The sequence below is a fragment of the Perna viridis genome, chromosome 8, assembly GCF_037379345.1.
Source record: "Perna viridis isolate PV_CMFRI_1.1 ecotype Kerala chromosome 8, ASM3737934v1, whole genome shotgun sequence".
NCBI classification, from domain to species: domain Eukaryota; kingdom Metazoa; phylum Mollusca; class Bivalvia; order Mytilida; family Mytilidae; genus Perna; species Perna viridis.
This window is the reverse complement of record NC_142452.1, coordinates 29079482-29095654: the sequence shown is the minus strand read 5'-3', so window position 1 is coordinate 29095654 and position 16173 is coordinate 29079482. Positions and strand designations below refer to the sequence as shown.

Here is a 16173-nt window from a genome sequence, read left to right as displayed (position 1 = left end):
TGCTTTCAAAAATTAGGGTAGGTAGATTGATTTTAAAATTTTTTTTGTTAAATACCGCCGGACATCACCATTTTGTACAATAATTGGGTTTTGTTATGGATCAAGGATGAAATTTCTGGAAATTGAAGTTTTTCCAATAGAAAATGTTCAGGGCCAGTCGGGGTACAATATACATATTTATATATATATTTTTTTTTTGGCCTTACCAGTCACAGACACCCAAAAATTTTCCTAAGCTAAGCAACAGAGGGACATGGTAATGGTAGTTGTCTTTCCAGTACATTTTGTGGATGCAATTTCTCTGAAACCACTTGATTGATTCCTTTGATATTTGGTGTGGTGTATTGTTGTGAAGTGTAAATGGGCAAACCATACTGCAATTTTGGGGGGGTAGCGGAGTATTTATAGTTGATCATATAATGTCATTAAAAGCATAAGGACAAGTTAAAAAGGTGTATCATGCACCTAATGCACAGCTCTTTATTCTAAATAGTTCAATTTTACCAGAGCAACTCAGAATTTTATCTCAACAGACCTAAGACTAATATATTTTGAAAAAAAGAATTTTTAAGAATTTTCAAAGATTTATAAAACTCAAGTTTTATAACATTTAAAATGTTGACTTACAAGAGACAACCTGGTATATAAAGTCCTCAAACTAAATCTGACTACTAAATTTCATTATAAAATATAAACATTAAATGTAGGAATTGAAACAACTGCCATGAAGTAAATAGACAAAGCAATTTCCATATAAATAAACTAAATGGACCAGTAAGATCAGCTTGATTGATACAGCAGATCTTGAAAGTGATTTTGGAGTATTTTAGCATGAAGACCAATCAAAGTGTCTTGTAACTATTCCTTTAAATTACTGGAGCATTCATCAACATAAAATTGCTGTATTTGTGCAGCCTTTTTTTAAATGACCACAAAAAAATTACACCAGCTAAAAACCTAGAATGCATTGATGTGTGAGAAAAAAAACAAAAACCTTTATATATTTATTTTGTTTATAAATTGCATATACCGCATATTTCTATAAAATTTAATGAAATGTACATATTAAAAAGAATGAGCTTCCCTGTGGCAATATACAATGAATCATGAATTTACAAAAATGATCATAAAAAATAGATCTTTCTTAATTGGTTATTTTGATGTAGTTAGGACTCCTAGTAAAGATCACGATGTAATTACAATGATGTATGTACATGGTAATGGAAGAATATCAAATATGAAGCAGTTAGAGATGTTTGAAACTTGAGAGATGAAAATGTATCGTAATGTTCTGAAATGTGGACATGTTCTTTAAAAGGCAATTATTTTGACTTTTATGTCATTACTTTTTAGAGTTTTAGGAATTTATGCAGTGTTTTTTTTTCTTTGTGAAATTTTACCAGCTTGCAAAATGGTAATAATTATAACATTAACAATAACGAGTTGAAAAAAAAAGTCCATCATTATGATACATAAGGAGTGTTCCTACTGTAATTGTTAATTTCTTTTGGGCAAAATTATGAAAAATAAGAAGTTTCCTCGTACATTTCTTAAGAAAATAGAAAAATAAGACTGCAAATAAATTTAAAATAATGCAGTAAAAATCAAACTCAATTTTAAAAGGTCAATGAACATACTAGTAGTCAAAATTGTGGGTAAATATTCAGTTTTTAAAAAATCGAAATGGCAAAATCCAAGTTTTATAGAAATGGAATTGTACTTAAAAGGAAAGACTTCAGTTCTGAAAAAAAACATGAACCGGCAATCATTATATACAAGTTAAAACAACAAATAGATGGCACATTAATATAATATACTTCACAAAATGAGCTATAATGTAGCACTTGATGTTTTGTGATATTTTTAGTTATTGCCTTCACAGAATAGAATTTATTGAGAAATCAATAAAAATCATTTAAATCCATCAATCTTAAATTAAGATATTTTTGAAATGTTATATACTTTGCAGGAAGTTTAATAAGTCATGGTAATTGCAATAATTCAAAATTTGCACATTTTTGCCAAATTCTTTTCACAAAATTAACAAAATTTCCAACAACAAAAAATAGGGTTACCTAAAGCACCTCCCCCTCTTGAATCTGCCACTGCCACGATTATAAGAAAATTTTATTCATGCACTTTTTAAAAAAAATGGCAGACCAATTAAGCTGTGGTGAAAAATATATGTTACATATACAAATCTATGAAATTGAATTTTTCACTACATTCTGGCATAAGTATATTAAATTACTTACAAGACACATAGTGTATAGATAGTAAGAAAATTTCTGACATAAAATTTTATATTTTTTTTTAATACAAAAGTAAGCATCTGACTATTTACATGAACGTACAAAATTGTTAAAAATAGCTCCACTAATGTAAAATCCCTTTTGATATGAAAACTGCTGCTATTATTGTTAAACAGATTGACATTAAATTTGGCATGATAGTTCTTCCACTGTTACAGGCATCTGTACTACATAGGCACTCGAAATAAAATCCTCCAGCTGACCGTTTCCAAAAACATCCATCTTTTTTTCCTGGCCTTTTAACACAGAATCTTGTAATAACCTGGACATCTACAATGAAAAATCATGAGATCCATGTATTCTTGAAAAAATCTTTAAAGGGTTATGTGTGCACCATCAAGAAAATGAACAATACTTCGATTAGACCTTACTTACCCAATCAAATGTACCATGAAATTTCCTGATTAATCTTTTTCATACTGTTTTAATTAAAGGATTTGTTTTCACATTTTATCATAAGGTCAAACTAACTGTTTTTTGTTTATCTTATATTTAAGAGGTTCATAAATTGATATAAGAAAAAAGAAACTGGATCAACATGGATGCAAGTCCAATACTTTCTATCAAACTCATAGAAATCTATCATTTTTAAAAAGTCTGAACACTAATTACAAAGATGTAATCTAAACATCCTTTATTAGTTTCTAGAAAAGGAATAATACTTAACCATGAAAATTAAAGAACCTTACTGAGTGCGTCCACATATTTTCAAAATGCAAAGGCCATAATGTTTGTAGAAATCAGTGGAACAAAAAGAATGATTTTAAAATCCTAAGAAATTTCACTACAGTGCATCACATCATCATCATCGAATACATGTAGTATATATTTTACAATAAATTAATCAAGACCGAACATTATATTAGCAGTGGCATAGGTGTAACTTGGGTAAAATTGAGAGACATATTTCATACATAAAAAATATTATAGTACAATTTAGTTTTAATAATTCATGTCTCAATGTCGGAATAGTTTTGTATATAATTTACATGGGAGATCTACAATATTTGTTGTCCATCCTTGGTTCTTTATAACTTGTCTGAGAGGTTCATGTCCGTTATCTTGTCATATTGCATATTAATTTGATCAAAATCCTGATATAACGAATGTGTGATAATGCATACAAGGTTTGCTGGATGGACACAGTCTATTCTAAGTCTCAGTGTCACATTGTAGGGGGGGTATCCAATAATAAAGCAGGATATCAGAATTGTATTAGAAAAACATACAGTATGAAGACCGAAATAAAGAACACGGAAGTTGTGGACAATGATCATAAATTTTCAGACTCTTGTGTAAAAATGCAGGGATTAATTTTCTTTTTAGATAACAATGGTTCTATCTTGCATTCCCCGTAAAAATCCTAACGATGCTCCCTTATTCCAAGAAAATCCTACCTCTCCATTTCCCATCAATATAACCAGAATCCCCTAACTGTTGAACAGTTTTGAATTTAATACAGTGTGTATAACCATCACTACATTCTGATAATCCACCAATGCCATCCATATCGGCTGGCGTGAATGGATCGTTACATCTTGTGTCGTCCTTAGCTTGGCATTCATAGCATTGTAAACAAGAAACTGAAAAATAAAATGTGAACATACTTAACCAATTATTAATCTTTTACAGCACTAAACAATGTAAGTAACAATATATCAAAATTTCATGACATTTGGTTCTCTACAACTTCAGTTATGTCAGTTTAACAATGCCGGTGATGCCAACATCATGACATAATATGACCATAATTTTTGTAGTCACAAGATGCTTGAATTTTTTTGGCCTTTGAATATATGAAATTTCTACAAGTCATGGTAATTTTTACAAAATCATGATACCAATGGTCATATTTCTACAGGTCTAACTTCCAACTACAATTATTATGGGCAGCAGCTAATTACCTCGTTTATATTTTTCATTTAAGTGAGTGTGATTTTCCAAGTTTAAAAATACATTAATAGGGGTGTTTTTTAAATATCGGCCTACTCTCTGGGTACATTATTTTGAGTCCCTTTTAATAGAAACTGGGGGCTAAGGTTATTTCTTTTCCTTGTTTCAATCAGGTATAGGTTACTCCTTCAAATTCTTAATCAAATACAATTCCACATGGTTGGTGAAAAAATTGAGCCAAATCTTTTTCACACAACTTAAATATACAATACATACAATGGGGTCTAGAGGGCCTTATAATACAGGTTATAGAAATAGTAGAAAAAGGAATAGATATGGTAAAATGCAACAAATGTATCATTGTATAACTTTGATAAAAATAGTAAAAATGTATCAACAATATTCTGGGGAGGGGGTGGGCTCATTATTGTTTACATTATACAACTTAGTGCAAGGTGGCAGAATTTTTATTCTCTATCACTAACGTCAAGTGAAATGACTAAATTGCAAGTTTTGTTGTGGAAAATTGAAGTTAACTGTAAAAGGCAGAAGATTTCTGAAATTCTTGAGCAATGATCGTGTCTTAAACAAGCAGATATATTTTTATTACATTTGTTGTCAGGGCCTTTCAGAGCTTACTTAAAGGTGCTTTTACACCTGTTGAAGACCTTTTGGGGGTCTTTGAAGTGTTTACTATTATGTATTAGGCTGTGTGATGGTGCATTTGTTAGGTTTCACAATGTCTGTCCCTTTTTCTATCATCTAAATGGTGTTTAAATTATAAAGTAGACAGGGTATAGGAATGATGCATTTGGAGGATGGGATAATATTTGACCAAGTTTAATCTTGACTGGAGTTACAAGTAATAGATTTCAATTTTCTTTTATTGTAGATATAAAGAAACCCTTTCAATAGTTATACATGAATGCATGCTAACAAGTTAATAACTCCAGTTACATATGTATACTCAAGCAGTGTTGGTCACAAGCAAGCTGGAGTTCTCCAGCATTTCAAAATTAAAGAATTAAAAAGAATTCCAGCCTCTTGCACTATTGTAGTACCTACATGATTTTCTGTATAACAGGAAAAACACATTAGTAATAGGCTTAGAAAATGTACACCCTTTTCACGGACCCTTGGTCCAAATTTTAGTCAAAATCACTAATTCCACTCCAGGAAGAAAACCGGAAATGAGTTACTATATTCGAAATTTTTAAAGCTATTCAGAACAAAATTTCAGATAAGTTAGTTCATGTAGAAAGGTATTCAACACATCAATCAATTCCAAGAATAAAGTGGCGTTAATTAGGAGCTAATTACTTCATAATTTCAAATATATACCTGAACATACCTGGACAGGTAAAAAGGGGGGATGTAAACAAATGGTCTTCCGCTTAAGTTTTGAGGGTTAAATGAATTGTAGTGAGATCTTTGTAATTGAACGTAATTACCTTCGTTTATATATGTTAACAGCAGTACAAACAATGATATAAAACAGAAATTTTCAATCATTTTGGAGCCAGTCTTTGAAACTTCATTACACCTGTGTTAATCGCGACATCTGGTGACAAATTACCTGCCCTTAGTATGACGCGTACTGAATCACGACATGTTGATTCGTTGAGTACCTATGAAGATTTTTTTATTGTTTAAAAAGAGTTATGAAAAATAGAAAAAAAAATGTTTCACAAATTTGACTCTTTTCAACAATGCACCATCCTTCTTTAATATGTGTGGCCGGACAAGGAGTTAAATATGCTATAAATAAATCCTAGGGCCGTTATTTTTGTTTATTGCAAACTAAAAAGCGACCAATTACATTATTTTTTGTTTGTTATTTTTATTTTTGTTATTTATTTATTTATTTTTTGGAAAAGCTTAATTGCATAGAATCCAAGCGGAGGCTCCCAGGGGACCCCCCTTTTAGGTAGAAAAAATTTAGTTGGTTATATAGGAAATTGCCATGGCACAGCCGGGTCCCCTCTTGTGAAAATCTCTCGTTTTGCCTCTGAATTGCATTGTTTAGTTGTAAATATATATTGAAAACCGAATTTCTTCTGACTCTGCAACCCTCCTCTTTTTTATTTGGATATTGATATGTCGGGCAATAACGTTAAAAATAGCCAAAATCATCGAAAAAGGACAATAACTCCAACATGGCCTAACAGATTAAAACGAAAAAAATGCTACAGGGTAGATCTCATCTCATCTGAGCACTTGTACCTTGTGTCAGAATTTTGCTTAACCTAACAGTTTTGGAGATAAATGGGAAAAACTTCTGTCTGACCCCTATGTTCTAGTTTTAGTAACGACGGCTATGTTTTCCGACGGATCAAAAATCCCCACATCAGTTCTATGCAGAATACCGTAAGGGGCATTCATATCAAGTTTGGTTTTAATTGGTCCAATATTTTCAGAGGAGAAGAGTTTTGATAAATTGTTAACGACGACGGACGCCAAGTAATGACAATAGCTCACATGGCATTTGGCCAGGATATCTAATAAAAAGGAGGAGGGTTGCAGGGTTATAGGAAATTCGGACTAATATACTCCCTGTGTGGACTTATAATAATTTCAGATTGAAAAATAGACATTAAAAATTCTTCAATACCGGAGGTATAAAGCCTAATTCGGTTTTAAAGAAAAAATCCTATATTGTGGGTGGCATGTAGAAATAGAGAAGAGAAAACGTAAACGATCCCGAAGCCTCTCTTCCGAAGTTACATAACTACAAATCATCCATTCTCTTGTTATGCAACTTTGATAGAAATTGAATTATGACAACATTAGGGGTCTACCACCTGTAAGAGGTTCATGTTTAAATTTCTATTACAAAATCTTTGATGTTCTTTGATGACTAAAACATGTAAATCAAATCAATCCTTAATATGTATTTTATGTTATTTGCTAACTGAGACCACACGTGCATGCTAACTTACTGGAAACCTACCATTTTCTCAAAGAACCCTTTATTCGCAAATCGGTCAATGAGCATTCAAACATGCATGAACACATGAACAGCACTTTATCAAGGAGACTATTTATTTTGTCACTATATCCGTAGATGAACGATTCCAATGTGGCGGTATCACAATCGGAGTACTACCATCCCCAAAGCCGCCAATCCGCTGAGCCAAACAATCGGTCCGTATGTAAGTGATGTTCCGGTATTGCAGAACTCCTCGTAACAGTAACACTGTTTTACGTAACCACCAGCTGACGTCTTTGTATAACACCCGGCGTCCTTCTTGTAAGAATTTTTTGGGACACAAGTCTTCGATACCTTCGACGTGTCTACAAGTGAGCATGGTATATATTTAAACTCTCAACTATAAATGGTTGAATTTCAGATGGTGACATTTCAAAAGTGTTCTTATTGAAGACGACATTGTGCAAAAATACTACAATATCTATTCTTCTTGATTGACGAAGTGTATTATAGGCTATTAGAAAACGAAAGAAAAACTAAGACAAAAACTACGTAACAGTTGTATAAATAATTTTAAAAATCAGTCTTAAATTAGACTGGAAACAATAGTCTATCTTCAGCTACTTTGTGTTTGCTGCAACGCAGGGACTTTCTCGAACTATTTTTGAATAGTCAGCCCAACTTGTATATAAACACTAATTTATATAGAAGTCGGACTAAATATTTGAAAGTTAGAGCAAGTGACTAATGTTGTACCATCAAGATGCACACATTCGTAGGCTCTTATCATAGCTTTGCAAAAAAAATCTTTTTGCATTCGAAAAGGTCATTACTACTTCTAAATACCTACAAACAAAAGACTGCACATATGACTACATTTGGATAGTCGTCTCCTAGACATTGCCCTTCCCAACACGTGTTGCTTTCATGGTTGGTAAAGACCTTGTAGTAGTCTATCAAAGGACTTTGCACCTATGCATAATGTATGTATATTCCACATTACTTACACTGATATTTTCGCCAAGAATGGTGGATGTAAGTTCTTGTGTATGTCTTCAGACACGCTGTGCAGTTATGAAATATTCTGTCTGCAAGATCGCACTCGTCCCGGATGCCTCGATGAAACACCCCACACTGCCAACAACTAAAAGCGCCTGAAAAAAAATGGCAATCGTTACAGAAAATAATGTGAGATTAATCTTAGAATTTTTAAACAAAAACCCTGATTGTGGCGATTTCCGTTAATTGTGTTTGATTGTTGTAAGGATCCAAGCAGTAGAAATGAAAGGCTTGCTATACCTTACTAGTATTAGTCACCACACGATTGTGTGAACAGAAGACCAGCTCTGGTCATACCACCCGCTCTATCTTACTTAATAATGAACCCATCTATATACAGATTAAAGTTTATGGAGCGAACTGTACATGTCTAAAGCTCGGCTTGGAACCCAAGGCAATTGTCCTTTGAATAACGATACTACCATCACCCCAATGAACGAAGCTGAAAAAAAAGACGTTGACAAAATATAGCCACATGTATACAATCCAGGGGCAAACGTTCACGCCGTGCACATTCTTTAAATATAATGTTAAAAGCATATACTGAATAATATATAAATGTATAAAAAGCATTCCTGTAATTTTAATCATATAACGAAGTGTTTTATCAAAGTACACTAATGTTAAATGGTGACAGTGTCGCATCTGTCGCCTTGAGGTGGTCTGAACCTTGAACTTGGTAGTGATTTACAAGGCCTTTTCCGGCTATCTGTCAACTCTGGTATTGAAGTTGGTGAAGTGATAGATAGGCATAATAGCTTTATGTGAAAACTTGCGGTTTACAATTTTATAAACAACATTGGAAGGCTAGAAAAGTCCTGTTTTGTTCAAGGGTGACCTCTTTTACAGATGCTATTTCGCTCCCTCTGTCATGTATGTAGATCTCTAGTAGTCTATAAATATTAGACAAGAGGTGATTCGTGCATGTCAAAACCCCACAAAGCTCAATTTTATTTCTGATTCAGCTCCATCATTGAGAGTGTCTGAATTTTATAAAGATTGGTACATAAAGAAGTAACTTCCATTTATCACTTTACGCAACTGATAAGTAGCCTGTCTGGTTATGTCGGATTTGTATATGGCCAAGCAACGAAGCCATAAATTTGAAAGACAATTCAGAGACTTCAAAATCCAAGTAGTGATACATAATCTAAACATGAAAACAGGATAAAACAAAAGTTATTTATAAAAAGAAAGATAAAGAAAACAACACACAAACACACACACACACACAAAAACTCAAGAGTAATGGCAAGTGCTTCGGAAAGGTAAAGAGGTCCTGTTTATGCAATAAAACCCATAATAATCACGTCTTTTCATTAACCGAATATTTTGAAGTAATCCCAAGTCACGTCAGGAAATTGTTCATTGATTGCTAGTTACTGTTTTTTTTTTTGCAGTTGGAATTAGTATAAGGTTGATATTTTGATATGAACTACTTAATGAAATGAATGTAAGAGAGATCGGTCGAAATTGGACTTAGCTGGTGACAAGAGTAAAGTTATAAACTATATAAATTTGGTCTGATTTAGGTCCTTGACGCCCAGTCCCTGCCCTTGAAAGTAATGCATGCGAGTTTCATGTAGAACAAGAAGAATTAAAACAACAAACAGAAACTAGGAAACGAGTAAATTCCCCATTTGAGACTGAAAACAGCATGAAATTAGTCTTAGCTAATTGATTTGTGACTGATGAAAACTGATTTGTTCAACGTGTCATAGTTTTCCTTTCCTCTTTCGTCTACCCCGGACTTGACTTTTTATAAGCAACTCGGTGGGTGTTTCTAGAAAAGCAGAGGACGCTTACCCTACCGGTACACCTGGTCCATGCTCCCAGTTTTCAGTGGAGTCCGGGTTGCTCGTTTGCTTTTGTCATTTTGTATGTATGATTTTAGTTATTCTGTGTTCTTTGTTGTGCATGTCTGTTTTCCATGTCAGGTCTTTGTCCCTGGATTACATTCTTTTGATTACCGCTATAACCATGGTTCCCTTGATTACCTTTATTCAGGTTTGTTTGCATTTATATTTGGGTTAAGAAGGGCTTACTATTTTGTCCTGCTCATGTTGGATAATGTAACTTCTTCTTGTGTTATGAACATGAATGCATTGACGGAGCTGTTAGTTTATGAAACTTTTCTACATTCTAATAAGCTACTCAGTGGATTCTTCTAGTTCAGAAAAATCTGGTTTTGGGAAGGCCAGGTTTTGTCCAACTATAATATGACCTTTACTAGAGCAAAGTGGCCAAGAGTTTGAAACAGCTTTGTGTACGCATAAGTAGACTTTAGCTCTGATAACGCACTGGATTTCTAAGGTTAAACGAGTGTTGCTTTTTTTTACATTTAGAGTTTACAGGCTACAGTTGTTAAGTTTTTTTTTAAATAATTTTGCTCAGATTATAAAGAAAATTTACAGAAGACTGAGCTAAAACAGACCGATTAAATGTTATGCTATATTACTGTGCAGTTCTGTCCCAGTTAATATACAATGTGACCAAATGCACTGTACAGTCTCCGTGCACTTTTAATATGATTCAGTGCGCACTTTGAACAGTTCCGTACGAAGTGCCACTGCCATAAATTTTCATGAGCATATTCAATGTTTAATAAACATGTGCTTCAAGTAAAAAATCTTTTAAAGTTTCAAGTGTTTTCTATAAAAATCGCTATATTGCATAATGTACAGCCAAGTGTCACGAAGACCACATAAAATTGTTCATGGGAATAATGCTTCATTTTCTCTGATTGGTCAAAGAAAAATTTATACATGTATTTTTCAAATTTGCTTAAATCAACATGTTGTAAATAGTTTCAGTATATTTGCATACGTCATATGCCGTTTTGGGCCCCGGTATAATTAGAATTTTATAGACTTTTCCGGGTTAATCTTCTATTGGACAGCAAGTAGAACGTACAGCTGAAATTTTAGCTGTAAAACCGAATCTTACCACCCCATTGCCATATAGACCATCTACAATTTCTAGAGAACTTAATCATACAGGTTAAATTGTAACTGGCAGTGTGTGATAAGAATGGAGCACAGAAAAATCCACTGAATATACAGCACGGATATCGAAAAGAAGTCAACCAGCCAAACCGTTGAGCATTTCATGTTGCGGCGGAGATGAACAGGTTTGGAATAAGGTTAGACTGGGGTGTGGAACGTCCAGTTATTACATACATATTAGGATAAGGTAAATACATGTACCTAGAAGTTTTTAAAAAAAAAATCCGTATTTATTGTTAATGGCTCAAAGTAATGATTTTCTTCAGAATAATATGGCACAAACTTTCCAATTTCTGAGACATTGAAAATGGAATAAGAACTTAACTTTCTTACTTTATACGTTTATTTTTTCCATGCAGGGGCTATAAAATGTCTAAGACATCCGTGTATCCGTCCGTCATAATTCGTGCCTACACTACCCAACGGATTTGGATAAATCTTATACTAAAGTTTGGCTACGTAAAACTTCTAAAAATGTTTGAAAACTTGCGATGACCAGCTAGTATAACAAGAGACTGCGCCATGTTCTCTGGTTCATGAAATTTCTTCATGGTTTGTTATGCAAACTGAAGGAGATGGGGTTCATAGCAGACTGTAATTTCGTCTTATGTCTGTATGTCTGTAGGGCATTCTATGATTTCTTGAGTAAGGCATATTAACGTAGTCACTATCATTATAGTTAGAGGTTTCGAATAGAATAATTCTCAGGTCATTACAGAATACACAAACGTATAATGGAGGGTCAACATCGAATATTTGTTCAATTTTAACTACGTGTAGTTGTTATCTAATCGCACTTTTACCAGAATGGGGGGGGGGAACCATTTATATTTGATAGGGGTAGGGTTGGTGAAGGATCACATCTTATCCAAAATATTTGAGGATATCGAACCTGCGTACATTTTGTATACTTGTATGTACATATTTTTAAAAAGTACCCGTTCTTTTTATTTCGATGCTGGTTTCCATCAATGTCTAGTTCTTTCCATAGGCCATGTTTACACGAATGACGTCTAGTTCTAGCATCGGCCATATATACATAAATGACCCGCATCTAACCAGCGTGTGAAAATAACTGTTCGGTTTGACATAGATACCGTATGAAAAGTGAACGCTTGCGTAAACAAGCAAGAAAAAGCAACATTACGATACAACTCTAGGTGGGTTTATTGACTGAAGTTCAATTTATGTTGGTATATGTTTCATGAATTTCAGGTAGAGAACTACCTTGGACCACGCTATGACCAGATCCTGCACTAGTTGAAGCACGAAATAGAACACAAGAAAACATGTTGGCGACCTGGACATATTATTCTTATTTCGACCAGTTCTCATATCCCCCATGAACATCTTCAGGCCCTTGGCGAAGACGATGCAAGTGTCAGCACACTCAGTTATGGATTGAAACCGTGACACACAAAACGTTGTAGTGGTAATTTTTCAGGTATGCTCTATTTGGAGTTAGTATTGGTTCCTTCATCACGGTCCTTTTATTATTAAAAAAAACATTACTTGTCCATGTTATGTTTGGTATTTGCACGAATAATGTCATTAAATGAACCAATTTTATTCAAGTCAGAGTTTCATCAAGGCAAAGGTTGACTAAAAACACTGACTTCGGAGGATGGTCTGCTTTTAATATATCTCTTTTCGTTTTGTCTGCTGTAAAATATCTCCTCTTTCTTCCACAAACACCCCCTGTAATACTCGGGTCTATGGTTATTCAATTACAATTCATGAATTGCAGAAAAAAAATACACGGAATGATCCGAATCATGTCGTAACTTCATTCATGTTGTTTTAGAAAACTATTTTGCGTATATTTTAAATGCATCTTCATTATACAAGTGGTGCAGGGCCGGATCCAGACACTTTGAGAAGGAGGTGTGCCAGCTAGGGTTCCTCATTTGCCATTTTTTGTCAATTTCACACATGAAAATGACAAATTTTCCAATAAAAAGGGAGGTGCCAACCCCCTGCATCCCATCTGAATCCGCCCCTATTCTGTATAACATTAATCGATACTACCGGATAATCCCCCTCTACCATTCGCTTAATCATACGGGTATGTTCTTTCAAGACGGTTGTACCATTCTTACCACGCCCCGCTCTGTCCTAAAGCCCTGCTGTTGAGTCGACGTTATCACCTCACCTCACGATAACATTATTCCCACTCTGCTCTTATCTCGATACTAATTTACTTTTTTTTTCTACCACCCATAAGGGTACCCCTTTTCAATCTCGCTTTCGCCCGTGTTGGTGAATAAAGATATGGTATTTTGCAATAATCAAATATGTCCATAAAATTCCTCTCAGGTACGTTGCAATATATCACTGATAAGAGACAACGAAGTACATTTTCTAAACCCGAAACTACCAAACTCAATAAATTTGATTTATTTGCACAGATAACATGCTGTAATGGGAGAGTGTTACGGGAAACCCCAAAGCAGGCGGAAAAGAACGACCAAACAGCAGAACAACAAAATGTGACAGCCTGCTTTTAACAGGGGCTTATAGGTGATAACTGTTTAAAAATTAAAAGTGAGCTGGTTTGCAGGGCCCGTACTATTTATCAAATGGTATGATAGATTCATTTATCCTCATTTGCTACAAGTATTTTCTGTTGAGTGTATAAGGAGTTCAAAATCAATTTCAACCAAAAAAAAAAAAAAATGAAGCCGGGCAGATGAAAATTACTGGCGTTTACAGGCTGGTTTGTTTACTCAATGAATGTTTGACATTTCGGTATGCTATGTCTGAACTATAGCCGCATTTTGATGATTATGTAATACAACGCACAAAAATGCATTTTAAAAATTTTAGGAATGAAAAAGGTATCTTGCTTCTTCTCCACTGTAACTTGGTTTGTTGCAAATGAAATCGTGGTGACTGAGTAAAGTGCCAATTTGAAATTCTTATGAGCTATACAAGGTTCTTACCGATCGAAATTTTTAAGTATATTTTTTGTTATTTTGCTAATGGATATGGTGTTTTGCTTTTCAAGGCGTAAGCAAATGCCTCGAACTAAAGTGGTGGTGGGTGTGGAACTATTTCAAACGCATCAAGCATACTATAATGCTCCAACCTCTTATGTTCAAATCATCACCAAGCCGAAAAAAAAAGTCATCGGGCACACACACACACACACACACACACACACACACACACATATACAATGTATATCCATTTTAATTGCTTTCGGACTGTTCATTGGTATTATTTCTTCACTGGAAACATTTTTTACGCCCTTTCATTCAAGGAGGTGGCAAAAGAGAAAGTCGTGCTACTATTACAAATATACACAGCGCTTAAATAAACTTTTCTTTACGAAAAAAATTATTCGACGCGTATTGTACCTGTACCATGATAGATGATAAAGAATAGCCAGAAAAATAAAAAAAGAACAAATTTCTTAAAGCGGTTTTTTAACATTACTGACATTGACACATATATTTTTTTACAAATTATATTAATGAACACTTTCTTACCTGAATTCGGTATTAATGAAATAAAGACTAAAACAGAAAATACAACTTTTAAAGAAATCCTTGCGAAATTATTTGAAAATAACATAGCCCTGGCTAACGCATCTAAAAATGCCCAGTGCGCATATGCAAGATAAACCAATGTGAAACGCAGTTCATCGATTTTTTTAAATAGGGGGAACGTTTTGGTAATATTTGTTGAAACGATTTAAAACGAATCTTTAATTAGCTTACTCTAGTGACAGAGGAAAGGTTTGACTCAACATCATACATGTAACTATAAATCAAATATTGTCTTATTAAAGTTTTTATACCTGTATTACTGAAATACATGCGTGACCGTTCAGTGTTGGGCCACAAAAAGAGTGTGTTTTTTTAATTGCAGGTGTTTTTTTTTAAAGATTATATCGTCACTATGCAGCACTAAGTATGTGCAGAAGTCCGTGCTTATGAAGTATAAGTTCTATCAGACGACGACCTAGATATTTTAAAAGGGAGTTCCACGTGCAGAACAAAAGAGAAGATTCCGTTGAACCTTTGTCATTTGTTTTATGACATTAACAAAATTTTCGAACATGAGGGATCATCCATCAGAACCCCTGCCACTCTCACACTGAATCCGCTTCTATTCATATTTATATCTTTCCTCTTGGGACTAAAATTGGTGTTGAAATTTGGTTGCTGGATTTGAATAAGAGGAGATTAAGATGAGACTATGACTATGAGGGCGCCAATTTCGTGTACACGTTAAAAAATATCACACTGCTTTTTGTCACAAGACTAAACCTCTGTATACAATATATACAACCTCAATTAACTATGAAAATTTCCGTTCACAGCAGATGTTGCGGTATCAATAACATTTTCTCGTCTCGATGCGTTCGTTTTCTAAAATGGCCAAAACACAACAGTGTCTTATTTTAAGCCACAAAGATAAAATCTTGCTTTCAACCAATTTTCAAACCTACTCCATTTTTGTTCCTGTCCATTACCCATTCAAAATCCCACCCATAAGGACGTTCAACTTCCAAGTCAGTGATTCATGTATTGCGTCGTTCAAAATTCCACATGCACTCATACCAAACCACGTATGCCTTTATACAAATGGACATATTGATCGATCAAATTTCCTCATAACTTGGTAGCTATATTCGAACCGTAGTTACCAACATAACGGGTAAAGGAATGGTTTGTTTGCTCAGTGTGTAACCAAATGCAATATATTACAATCTTATCAGAGAAGTGCATTTATATATGTTATTGACTACAAAAATTATAAATTTAGTTTTGAGATAACATTGTATCGTAATATTTTACACACAGTTGTAATGTGTCATCTGGAAAAAGAAACCGTAATTTGAATTTAAGCCGTGAGCTAGTTTTGTGACAGAGTAATCAAGGGAAGGAAGATTCTAGTGGAAATAAAAAAGAATGTAATCCTGGTACAAAGACCAGACACGGAAAGCAAACACACACAACAAAGAACA

At 34.0% G+C, this 16173-nt stretch overlaps 2 protein-coding genes and 1 long non-coding RNA gene across 5 annotated transcripts; 1 reads left to right on the top strand and 2 right to left on the bottom strand.

The window, feature by feature from the left end:
• Positions 1 to 991: 991 nt before the first annotated feature.
• Positions 992 to 5807, bottom strand: LOC148610120 (uncharacterized). Its single transcript, XM_088542221.1, has 3 exons — positions 5657 to 5807; positions 3710 to 3895; positions 992 to 2582 (listed from the first exon to the last, which is right to left on the bottom strand). The coding sequence occupies exons 1-3, from the start codon at positions 5715 to 5717 to the stop codon at positions 2377 to 2379; spliced, it is 453 nt and encodes a 150-aa protein (XP_088398347.1). The 5' UTR covers positions 5718 to 5807; the 3' UTR covers positions 992 to 2376.
• Positions 5808 to 7157: 1350 nt separating this feature from the next.
• Positions 7158 to 14855, bottom strand: LOC148610119 (uncharacterized). Its single transcript, XM_088542222.1, has 3 exons — positions 14690 to 14855; positions 8142 to 8288; positions 7158 to 7499 (listed from the first exon to the last, which is right to left on the bottom strand). The coding sequence occupies exons 1-3, from the start codon at positions 14772 to 14774 to the stop codon at positions 7294 to 7296; spliced, it is 438 nt and encodes a 145-aa protein (XP_088398348.1). The 5' UTR covers positions 14775 to 14855; the 3' UTR covers positions 7158 to 7293.
• LOC148610118 (uncharacterized) lies at positions 11085 to 15982 on the top strand. 3 transcript variants are annotated; one of them, XR_015914742.1, is made up of 4 exons: positions 11085 to 11385; positions 12414 to 12642; positions 13607 to 13780; positions 15088 to 15982. It is a non-coding gene; the product is annotated as an uncharacterized LOC148610118 (long non-coding RNA). The 3 variants fall into 3 exon arrangements; XR_015914740.1 differs by having other exon boundaries at positions 15072 to 15982; XR_015914741.1 differs by lacking the exon at positions 15088 to 15982 and adding an exon at positions 14025 to 14695.
• The last annotated feature ends 191 nt before the right edge of the window (positions 15983 to 16173 follow it).

Bases quoted from the DNA above. Each gene is read 5' to 3' on its own strand.
- LOC148610119 (XM_088542222.1), bottom strand. From the start codon at position 14,774: ATGTTATTTTCAAATAATTTCGCAAGGATTTCTTTAAAAGTTGTATTT. The intron at 8,289-14,689 runs GTAAGAAAGTGT...ATTTTTTTTCAG, and splicing joins TTCATTAATACCGAATTCAG to GCGCTTTTAGTTGTTGGCAG. The intron at 7,500-8,141 runs GTAAGTAATGTG...GCTCACTTGTAG, and splicing joins TTCTTGGCGAAAATATCAGT to ACACGTCGAAGGTATCGAAG.
- LOC148610120 (XM_088542221.1), bottom strand. From the start codon at position 5,717: ATGATTGAAAATTTCTGTTTTATATCATTGTTTGTACTGCTGTTAACA. The intron at 3,896-5,656 runs GTAATTACGTTC...TTTATTTTTCAG, and splicing joins GTTAACATATATAAACGAAG to TTTCTTGTTTACAATGCTAT. The intron at 2,583-3,709 runs GTAGGATTTTCT...TTTTCATTGTAG, and splicing joins TATTGATGGGAAATGGAGAG to ATGTCCAGGTTATTACAAGA.